The 12413-nt window shown below is 43.8% G+C and overlaps 1 protein-coding gene across 1 annotated transcript in view; it reads right to left on the reverse strand.

Annotated features, from left to right (window-relative positions):
• Positions 1–12413, reverse strand: part of ttbk1a (tau tubulin kinase 1a) — a 79634-nt gene that overhangs the window by 26861 nt on the left and 40360 nt on the right. The window contains exons 4-8 of the mRNA XM_060911193.1: positions 2827–2974; positions 2657–2730; positions 2260–2400; positions 1518–1622; positions 465–527 (exon numbers count right to left, since the gene is read on the reverse strand). Coding sequence (XP_060767176.1) covers positions 465–527; positions 1518–1622; positions 2260–2400; positions 2657–2730; positions 2827–2974 — 531 coding nt within the window. The remainder of the gene's footprint in view (positions 1–464; positions 528–1517; positions 1623–2259; positions 2401–2656; positions 2731–2826; positions 2975–12413) is intronic.

Here is a 12413-nt window from a genome sequence, read left to right on the forward strand (position 1 = left end):
GTGAGCCAGCTGAGAACCAGTTTGCTTTTCCATAGCTCGCGGTGCTAAGGGGAGCCATGTCATTACGTCGCTGTATACGTCAGTTACGTTGCTACGTTTGCATAAACCTTGGCACGAACATAGAAGCAACAACAACACGGAGAAGAAGAAGCAGCAACAACAACAATAATGGATGACTTCGCATTTATACAGCTGCTGCTTCTTGTTGCTTAAAAATGGCGACCTTTCGCGGTCTTGCGATTGTTGTCGGTCTTAACAACTCCCCCCGCTGACATAAGCGGTTCTTTCCTCTGGCCCAGCAGAGAGTTGGTGCTAGCATGGAACCGGTTTTTCTGGCCCCAGAGCCAGTTCTTTGTCAGTGGAAACAGAAAACCCGGTTCCAAACTAAGCACTGGCCCCGAACCAGCCCTGGAACTGCTTTGGTGGGAAAGGGGCAACAGACAAACAGATATGTAAAAACTCACGATGGCACGCAGTAGGCCGAGTGTGTGGGCTGCGCATGCATATCCGAAATTAAAACTCAAATACTGTGAAACACAAAACAAAAGGAAGGCAAACAATGCAATACAAATAATAAATATACAATAAAACTTACAAATCATATGAAAATCAGAACTGAAGGAATACAAAAAATACAGTGATGTCATTAGGTGTGTAATAATATCATGCCCTCCCACTGTAGCCATCATGCAACCAGAAATAATGTCGTATGGAATAAACAGTAGAGAGAAACTCCGATACAAATTCACACTGAAGAAAGAATGAATAAATATCCTTAAGCAGCAAGATGTAACACACACACAGAGCTAGGAAAAGTGATCCTGTATCAGAACTGACAAAACTGAACGTCCTGAAGGTCACTGATCTACTGTTACTGCAGAGTAAGAAAGAAAGAAAGAAAGAAAAAAAAAAGAAATACAGAGAGAGAAACAGACAAAAACAGATGGATATTTAGATCTATGCATAGATATTTAGATCTATGCAACAGACAGGCAGTAAGGATATAATAGTTTGGTACAGAATAATTATTTTTATATGTTGCATTTTCAACGCTCAATAGCACAGAGTTAACTGGATTAGAAATAAACCTGTTTTATTACAGCAAGCAATGCAGTAAATCAAAAGATACACAGCTAGGTGGGTGGATGGATGGATAAACAGAAAAAAATGCATCCAGTCTGATTCAGCTGCATTAAATATTCAAACTGCTGCGCACACACACACACACACACACACACACACACACACACACACACAGGCTGTGTGTGAGTGGAGCTAAATAAAGAAGCATCCACAGCAACTCTGCACTGACGCAGTGAGAGAGAGAGAGAGAGAGAGAGAGAGACAGAGCGAGAGAGAGCGAGAGAGAGACACACACACACAACAGAGAAGAAAGGAGAAGAGACAAGGCCTTACCTTTGCTCGGCTAATTAATGGATAGCATATTATCATGCTACCTAAATTCACTGGACACAAAATATGTGGCTAAATCAGGTGGAGTGTAATCCTTGACGTACCGGCCTCACTTCTCCATTAGTGTTGGTGTACTGCCTCGCCAGCCCAAAGTCCAGCATGTAGCACTTCCTCTTTGTGGATGGCAGTCTCCCCATGGCAAAATTTGACTGAAACATATACATACACATATCGGTAATACACACTACCACTTATTCACTGCACAAAGAAATCCTGAGCCATGTTCTTCCCATCAGGCCTCAGTCCAGTAGAAGGTTCCACTTGTGTGGGATGTGATATGTAATAGGAACTGGGGCCAATGCTAGCCAATCAGCACCTCAAAGCAATTTTCACATGAGCTGTGTGTGATCACTGAACAAACTCTATCGCTGTGATCCAATCATGTCCCAGATTAGAGGATGACAATGTGGCACCTGAACTATTTCAGTCAATGAACTGGTGTCCTAAGTGAATTTAGCTAATGTTAGTGATGAAGAGATGGGGTGGTTGGCATGGTAACATTAGGCTCTGACAGGTTAGCAGTTAGCTTACCGGATAGAAATGTCTCTACTGTTGTCCTGGTATTATTGCATATGATTGTGGAGAGAGACTCTTTGACCGTTTTTGTCATTTTTTGGACATTTAAAACAAACATTGACATTCCTCTGATAATAGATGATTAATAACATTGAACAAAGTTTCTCACTCACAGAGAGAATCAGTCTGAAGATATGAAACCTGCACACTGGGTAGAGCACAGCGAAGATCACTGTGTGTGTGTGTGTGTGTGTGTGTGTGTGTGTGTACCGGTTTGATGTCTCTGTGCAGGAAGCCGACAGAGTGAATAGCCTCAATGGACTCCAGGATCTGTTTTCCCAAACGTAGTGTTGTGCTCATGGTGAAGGTTCCACGTGGCTGACTCCGCCTTAAATCTGCCAGGTTCCGCCCCTAAACAAAAAATACAGATACTAATCACACAACCTTCAGCACAGATGTGCAAATTAATGATAAGCAGTGAGATATAGAAGCCCAGTTACAGGTAGCTGCATGTCTGGGTGTACCGAATTTAAAGCTAATTAGCATTGCAGGAATTTGCATAAGCTCGTCAGATTTGATCATACACAGCCTTCTGTAAATAGTTACGCATTTGAGTCACAACACACTGTGGTGACATGCATGTGGCAGGAGGGAGCACACGTCTTGCCTGAAGCTGCATGACCACGTAGTTGAACTTGTCATTTCTCCCACAGCCGATGAACTTGCACACGTGGTTCTTACCTGAGAGAGAGAGAGAAAATGGGCAGAGTGGGTCCTTTGAGCAGGCACACACCCAAATTTGTTCCTTCATGTGATGGGTGTACGTGTTGTCCTCACCCTGCAGTTTCTTCAGCACTGCCACCTCCATTTTGAGCACCTGTTTGGGCTGCTGAGCCGATTCTACCTTCAAAGCCACATTTTCCTTTGTCAGCAGATCCAGAGCTTCGTAGATCTCTCCAAACCCTCCACCACCAATCTTCTTCAGCTACACAACACAGCGCAGGAACACTCATTCAACACGGATCTATATTTACAGCAAAAATAAACCAGGTTCTAAACTGATGGCATCTTTCCTATCTTCTTCAGCAGGTGGACATTTTAAGAAATGAAATAAGCGTGATGAGTGTGTAGCGTGAGAAACAAGAGTTATTTAAAAAAAAAAAAGTGGTTTCTTTTTTTTTGTCGAAGCAATGATGGTGCAAACGTGTCCCAGTTTGTGTGTGGCTGTGTCCCAAATCAAATACCATCATACTGAATAGTGTTAAAAATAGTGAAGCAGGTCAGGCACATGCGCTATAGTGCAGTAGTGTGCAGTTTGGAATGTTATGTGTGCTAAGAGCATGTACTATGGCCCGGGTAGGTGTCTGATGGCCAAGCGATGAACTGCTAGGTAGGTCCGGGGGCATGCTCTCCCAGGAAAATTTGAAATACTGAAGCAAATTTGGGGCCCTCTGGTGCAATATTGGCATGAAAAAGCAGTTGGGAGAAGCTCTGAAAAATAACGTGTTTTAGGTAGTGAATTTCTGAAAAAGGAATCAATCAACTCAAATAATTTCAAGAAAATTCTTTATTTATGCCATTTTATTGCACATGTAGCCTTTGTCCCTAATTTTGCAGTGCACAGTCCTGATTAGCATGGTGTGGTAAATTGGTAATGGCTGTCCTAACCACAGAAGCTAACCTTTACATGTATATATTGAATGTGTGTAAACAGAGATTTCACACACGCCTCAGATGAGGTTACATGAAAAGTTCTGAGGCTTCCTCAAATGTGAAGTCCTCAATGGATATTTTAATAAAATAAGTTCAATTTACATAGCGCCTTTCTCAAAACCCAAGGTCGCTTTACAATTATAGGGGGATAAAAAAAAAGGTCCACCAAATAAAGGCCAGGATGTCATTCCAATGGTGTAGCAGCCACAGTCCCACCAAAAGGCGCACGAAAACAAGTCCCACACCGCCAGCACGGCCGCCGCGACGGCACCAGGCAACATCACTCAGAACACCATGCCATAGATCCACAAAGCGAGCACAAACGTAACGCCATGCAGAGCGCTGGTATGTCCCAAACCGCCTACACAGTCGCTGCGACACCACCGAGCAACTTCGCTCGGAACATCACGCCAAGCACTAAAGCACCGCTGCACAGAGCACTGGACAACCACGATGTTAAAATGAGCAATGAGCTCACTGCAGTCCATAGCTACGAGCACAGGCATCACCCACGGCGAACCAAGGCCTGGAGGGAACCGACACCCAAAACTGGGTCCGGAAAGACACCACAACTGGCGGATAAAACGTTCAAACAAAAACAAACATCAAACTACACAAACACAAAAAAGAAAAACAAAAGAGAAAATAAAATAAAAAGCTCCGGTGAGAAGCGGCAGCCAGAATGCGCATGGCGTTGTAGGTATCATGCCGCCATCTTGTGTCAGAACTACAATTCCCAGGCAACTTCCGTGTGACCCACGTCACGCGTGGGCGGGATCATCTACGTCAGTCCAACATGCACGCATAAATCCAAGCGGAAGCTCTTCCATTTTGTCTCTCACGGCTGGCTCCCGATGGATCTGGACGTATAAAGAGGCGCGCTCTCCACCCAAAAAGACATCTTCTTTCTTGCAAGATCCATCACTCAGCGCGATCTTCTTACCCTTGGCAAAGGTAAACTCTAGAGTCGCGCGATCTTTAAACTCAACCTGAGTTACAACCGGTTTACTTGCATTAGAAGTGACGTCACGACTGCAGCCCAGGCAGTCAAAAGTTAAGAAGCGATTGAATCCTTTTTAACTCAAAAGCGCTGTGCATCTTATTCTGATCAGAGACTTTTCCTCACGAACGCTGAGGTTCGGACCAAGAATCCTCTGCTTTCCACGGGAACCACCCAAGTGCTCCGCTGGACCCGAAAGTTTTCTGCGCCTCCATCACGAGCGGCTCACGTGCTCCCACGGCGAGGCCCGAGACTACACCGGCGAATAGTTCTTCATATCTTGCTAAAGGCAGGATTAAGTAAGATTTTGGCATTTGGGCATAATTAGGATAGTCTTAGGAATTTGCTTTTATTTGAAATAGTGTGAATTTAAACCCAGGTTTATCTGTTACACTGTTAGACACGCAGTGTGTTGATTTATTTTGTTCTATGTTCTCTCAATTGTTTAATAGATAGGCTGCGCATGCTTCTCTCTCTCTCTCTCTCTCTCTCTCTCTTATTCTGACTAACACTAATTTCTTTATCATACATTTTGACCTTATCAAGGTTTCAGTGAGTTTGGTAATGTTATGAGTGTGGAATCTTTTTGTTACTGAGAACACGTGCTCACCAGGCCTGACCAGGCCTGATACACTTTAGATAGCTTCCCTTTGTCTTTAGCCACACGTGCTCAGTAGGCCTCACCAGGCCTAACAAACACACTTTAGCTAGGCCATAGGGCCTTTCACAAACACACTAGCAACACAAGGCTAATCTAGGCCTCCACCACGTGTAGTTAGCTACACGAGGCTAAACACAGAGCTAATCCTTTGTTCTGTTTAGATAACATTCTTTTGTTTAGCTACCAACAAGCTAGGCCTCCACCACGTGTAGTTAGCTACACGAGGCTAAACACATGGTCAAGTCCTTCACACTCACTCTCTCTCTCACACACACACACACACACCTCACTGCTTGTATATATTGATGTATTATTTTACCTTTTTATCTTTGTATAATAAATTCATTTATTAAACAAACTGTTTATTTGTGTGAACAACAATATCTGAAGTCCCCAATTTTCCCTCGAATTCAAAAGGGTGTATATACAAGTTATGTAATATGGTAAGTGATCGTAATAATTTGGAAATATACCATAATTTAGCTGTTTGGTAATTTATTATTAAGCACCAGGATTAATGGTATGATTCACTAAATGATTCATTGAACGATTCCCTAAATGATTCACTGAACGATTCATTGAACGATTCACCAAATGATTCACTAAACGATTCATTGAACGATTCACTAAATGATTCACTAAACGATTCATTGAATGATTCACTGAATGAGACTGATTCTATGGTATGATTCACTTCAAGTGAGTCAAAGTAAATGATTCAATGGGATTGATTCATTTTAATTATTAACCTTCAAAATTTAATGAGACTGATTTAACGAGATTGATCACTTAATATCAATAATTAACTGATTGCACCCACAGTTAAACTGGTGCCCCGTGTGAGGCAGATTGGTTTGTTGACTTCTGGAATATTGTTCAACAAATAGTCAGTTTAATTCAGCAACTGCTAAGGTATATCCCCAGGTGTGTTAAAACGGTTAACAGTAGTGTGATAACCATATCACCAATACTCATAACCTATTCAATTTAGGATAAGAGAGCATTTCCAAATAAACCTTATTAATTAATTACATAGTTAATTAATAATGATTAAATTAATAATTAACTTGATTAATTATCTAGTATCCAGCCTCAGTAAAATGGCATCCCCTCATGTCTCAAAAATGGAAGACAACGCTCAAGACGTGTCTCTCCTTGAGGTCATTGCAGACCTCATTCACTGCTCTGCCTCCGAAAAGGCAAACATTAAGTACACAGGTGAGAGTGAATGCCAAAACAACATAGACAATTCAAACAAACATATGAGAGATCCAAAAAGAACAACTATTAGTGTCCAAGCGGCACTAGGTAAGCTATTCCTATCATACTTCCAAAATGCTGATTCAGAAATCAGATGCCTTCGCGGAGAGGTTGAAAGGCTGACCACCAGCAACGCCAAGCTGACAGCCGATAATAATGATTTACATAGGGAGCTTGAGCTCTTGAAGACCTCCCTTGATGATTGCGCCGAACGGCTAGAGAAAGCCGAAATGGTTGCTAAGAGGGCTGCCCAGGAGCAGACCCCCCAAGAGCAGCGCAAGGGGCGTGAAAGACCCCCAACAATGCGCCAAAGCTCAGAGCAGGAAGAGGCGTCCGAACCGGACACCGTAAATGATCTGGTCGAGGACCAGACACCCTGCCAAACTCCATCAACTCGCTACTCGACTCCGTCGTTTAGCCAAGATGGAGCCATCCTGCGCTCATCCGAAGCCCAGGCCCGTAGCACACCTAGGTCAGTGCGCTTCAGTCTCCCTGATCCATCTTCAGATGAATCAGACTATGAATCTAGTGCGAAACGGGAACAACACCAGAGTAGCTTAGATAGTGAGTGCTCAGAAGAGCCAAGAAGGTCGCACAAGGACGTGCACCAAACCCTTCGCTTACGGCAAATTGACCTACTTGCCCAAGATATCGAGCGATTCGATCCCGACAATCAAAGAACTAACGTAAATGATTATTTACGAGGAATTGACCGATGCCTGATGGACCTGCCGAACGCCACAACACGTGAAAAACTGAGACTAATCTGGAAGACCTCCAGTAGTAGCGTTCGTGCCTTTTTAGAGACACTACCCCCAAACATTCGCGATAGTTATTCGAAACTTCGCAATTACATGAGGGAAGAATATGCGCCATACACGGACGAAACCTCCGCGATATTGTGTGCATTACAAGTCAAACAAAAACGGTCTGAGGCGCCTCGTGAATATTACAGACGGCTACGTACTGCCTATTTCCAAGGTAGTAGCGCACCAGGGTTGGAAGAAGATAGAGGTTTCATATCTCTCTTCTTACATAACCTCCACCCAAGCGTGCGGACCCATGTCACACTGACGTGTCGACAAGGTCACTATTCGATGAGGGAAATTAGGCGACTAGCCCAAATGACCTGGGAGACCATTGTCAAAACCGCAAACGGAAATGATGATGAACCCAGAGTCCTTAGTCTCCAGGGTGAGGACAAGCCCCCGCTAACCTTAGAAGGAGGTGAAGCACCGAAAGGGGAACCCACCTGGAAAAATTCCGGTCCAGCCCGATCCTTGACGAGCCATCACAAGGGTGAGTGGAAAAATCGACAAGGTAAGGCCAGGAGGGACCGAGGGCGAGTCCACAGTGACTATGGCAATCGCCCATCACATGAAAAGGGTCGTAGGGAACAAAACGGTTGGCAGCAAAACCGTCATCCCCGCTCTGACCAGAAACGGCAGAAGCGTTCCGACCGTAGCTCTAAACGTAAGGGTAGAGACGACCAACACAGTGACTCAGACCAACCTGGTGAGTTCCACTCAGAGCTGGACTCTTTAAAAGCCCAGTTGGCTGAGATTAAAGAACTGTTACAGGAGACGTCAGACCCCTCAACAGAGAAAACAAAAGAGCCCAAGAAAAATGGCAAAAAGCTATTTGCTGGCATGACTAGGCCAGGAACCACGGGTATATCTCGTAAAAGGGGGAAGGAGATCCCTCTGAAACAGCAGGCGAGGGTCAGGATGTAGGGCCCCCCCTGGTGGCGAAGGCAAACACACAAGACGCACCTCTCATGTGTGCTAAAGTCTTCACCACCATTTCTCAGACACACGGCTCTCACAAGGCGACCCAATCCCAACCAAGCCCTGCGACATAAACTTAGTCAACTACACACAAAACCCCACAGTCGTTGGATCCCACAAAATATGCACAAAACCGTTGTGACGAGATTAGTGCGAACACCGATCAACCGAGTGCCACGCAAGATCAAATTTCTGATGAACTTCAGTTCATGTCTTTGCGCACCGAGTCCGGTGTCGAAACACCCGACATCGCGATTCCCCCTAGTGGCAAAAATCTTCCTCTATCCATCGACTCAGAAACAGACACCCATTTCACCACTGGTGTAATGGCTGCGCTGTGGAACATGTTAGGCGTCGAGGCGAAATTCCATATCGCGTACCACCCTCAATTCTCTGGTCAGGCTGAACGAGCCATTCAAGTCATTGTGAACATGCTGCGAAAGTATATCACAAACCATGGTAAAATTTGGGACGTGAAACTTCCCTTGGTGCTAAGGGCCATTTGGTCCACCCCTCATTGCGCCACTGAAGTCACCCCCTTTGGGATGATGACTGGGCGAGAGTCGGTTCTTCCCCCGCATCTCCTATACAAACCAGAGGCCATGAGCGTCGCGATTGCATACACCGCACATCAATATGTCGCCGACCTACAACGCCACCTACAGTCAACCTTTACAGGTGCCCAAAAGAATCTCGATTCGAGAGTAGAAGGACACAAAGCCTACTACGCCCGAATCTCAGAGAAGTTCCTACCACCCTGGTCGAGACCTTTCGATCGTGGGAAAACCGTTCCCCGTCACGTATCACATTAGGACATCTAGGCCTAATCAAACGCTTTCATATCGATTTCCATGATAATCGAATCAAACCTTTTGAACAGTCCTCACTCCAAAAGGGGGTGGACGACAGCTAGGCCCATCCTGTCCACTTAGCTTGTACGCATCACTCAACCATAAGCGTACACTACCATTCCCGGTCAGACTTCACCAACCCAATGAAGTAACCCTTCAGTATAACATGGTAGATAAAATACTAAAATCCGCTATTATTACTAGTGTGTATTCATCGCAAATACACCTGGCATATAGTCTTGGCAGTGCTATCCTCACTTTTGTGAATCCACAAAACTTAGAGATGTGCACCTTCACGAAAGACATCCACTGGGTCTGCCCAGGCAACCCATACATAACACTACACACCTAGCTAGATAAGATGGTCTGTGTCCCCGACAGCTAGCCGCAGTAGCGCACGCTTTCTAGCCAGACCCCCCACTGCTATCACCTTCCCAGAAGATTAGGTTTGCCAACCCAAACACTAATACTTCTTTCCTTCCTTCATTTCTTCTCTTTTCTTGTTTTTTTTTATGCATAAGAAATTGAATACTACATGTTTCATGTTCAATGTTTAATTTTTTTGATGTGGTTTTGATCTAGTTAGTTAGATAATGATTATATGCCCAAAATGCCCATAGTGATTATGTTATGCCCAAAATGCCTCTGTCTCCAACTGTCTTACTGGAACTCAAGTTTACACAGTCTTCACAGGACACCATGGACTGCACAGGACAACTCTACCTCAAGGACTATGGACACGGCGATGATACGATACGGTGCTCTCAGTGCTACGACTCCGTCATACCCCTGAGACCAAAAGGGGGACTGTAGGTATCATGCCGCCATCTTGTGTCAGAACTACAATTCCCAGGCAACTTCCGTGTGACCCACGTCACGCGTGGGCGGGATCATCTACGTCAGTCCAACATGCACGCATAAATCCAAGCGGAAGCTCTTCCATTTTGTCTCTCACGGCTGGCTCCCGATGGATCTGGACGTATAAAGAGGCGCTCTCCACCCAAAAAGACGTCTTCTTTCTTGCAAGATCCATCACTCAGCGCGATCTTCTTACCCTTGGCAAAGGTAAACTCTAGAGTCGCGCGATCTTTAAACTCAACCTGAGTTACAACCGGTTTACTTGCATTAGAAGTGACGTCACGACTGCAGCCCAGGCAGTCAAAAGTTAAGAAGCGATTGAATCCTTTTTAACTCAAAAGCGCTGTGCATCTTATTCTGATCAGAGACTTTTCCTCACGAACGCTGAGGTTCGGACCAAGAATCCTCTGCTTTCCACGGGAACCACCCAAGTGCTCCGCTGGACCCGAAAGTTTTCTGCGCCTCCATCACGAGCGGCTCACGTGCTCCCACGGCGAGGCCCGAGACTACACCGGCGAATAGTTCTTCATATCTTGCTAAAGGCAGGATTAAGTAAGATTTTGGCATTTGGGCATAATTAGGATAGTCTTAGGAATTTGCTTTTATTTGAAATAGTGTGAATTTAAACCCAGGTTTATCTGTTACACTGTTAGACACGCAGCGTGTTGATTTATTTTGTTCTATGTTCTCTCAATTGTTTAATAGATAGGCTGCGCATGCTTCTCTCTCTCTCTCTCTCTCTCTCTTATTCTGACTAACACTAATTTCTTTATCATACATTTTGACCTTATCAAGGTTTCAGTGAGTTTGGTAATGTTATGAGTGTGGAATCTTTTTGTTACTGAGAACACGTGCTCACCAGGCCTGACCAGGCCTGATACACTTTAGATAGCTTCCCTTTGTCTTTAGCCACACGTGCTCAGTAGGCCTCACCAGGCCTAACAAACACACTTTAGCTAGGCCATAGGGCCTTTCACAAACACACTAGCAACACAAGGCTAATCTAGGCCTCCACCACGTGTAGTTAGCTACACGAGGCTAAACACAGAGCTAATCCTTTGTTCTGTTTAGATAACATTCTTTTGTTTAGCTACCAACAAGCTAGGCCTCCACCACGTGTAGTTAGCTACACGAGGCTAAACACATGGTCAAGTCCTTCACACTCACTCTCTCTCTCACACACACACACACACACCTCACTGCTTGTATATACTGATGTATTATTTTACCTTTTTATCTTTGTATAATAAATTCATTTATTAAACAAACTGTTTATTTGTGTGAACAACAATATCTGAAGTCCCCAATTTTCCCTCGAATTCAAAAGGGTGTATATATGTAATATGGTAAGTGATCGTAATAATTTGGAAATATACCATAATTTAGCTGTTTGGTAATTTATTATTAAGCACCAGGATTAATGGTATGATTCACTAAATGATTCATTGAACGATTCCCTAAATGATTCACTGAACGATTCATTGAACGATTCACCAAATGATTCACTAAACGATTCATTGAACGATTCACTAAATGATTCACTAAACGATTCACTGAATGATTCACTGAATGAGACTGATTCTATGGTATGATTCACTTCAAGTGAGTCAAAGTAAATGATTCAATGGGATTGATTCATTTTAATTATTAACCTTCAAAATTTAATGAGACTGATTTAACGAGATTGATCACTTAATATCAATAATTAACTGATTGCACCCACAGCGTACTCTCAACCAGAAACGATAAGAAAAAAATTTTTTTTGGTGTAGCTTAGACAAACAAGGCGGTCCAACGTACAGATGCTAAGTTGGTTGCGGAGGCCAACCTTTATTTTGTTGCTACAGCTGAACCTGGCTGTAGGATGAAACAAGGACTATGGTTGGTTGCCGTGCCTATTGGTTCGGAGCAGCAAATCATGTCCCGCTTCAGAAATAAGAAAGAGCAAACACTGTCCCGGAGAAATACAGTGGTGCTTGAAAGTTTGTGAACCCTTTAGAATTTTTTAGATTTCTGCATAAATATGACCTAAAACATCATCAGATTTTCACACAAGTCCTAAAAGTAGATAAAGAGAACCCAGTTAAACAAATGAGACAAAAATATTATACTTGGTCATTTATTTATTGAGGAAAATGATCCAGTATTACATATCTGTGAGTGGCAAAAGTATGTGAACCTCTAGGATTAGCAGTTAATTTGAAGGTGAAATTAGAGTCAGGTGTTTTTAATCAATGGGACGACAATCAGGTGTGAGTGGGCACCCTGTTTTATTTAAAGAACAGGGATCTATC

This window comes from Neoarius graeffei, chromosome 27, assembly GCF_027579695.1.
Source record: "Neoarius graeffei isolate fNeoGra1 chromosome 27, fNeoGra1.pri, whole genome shotgun sequence".
Lineage (NCBI taxonomy): Eukaryota > Metazoa > Chordata > Actinopteri > Siluriformes > Ariidae > Neoarius > Neoarius graeffei.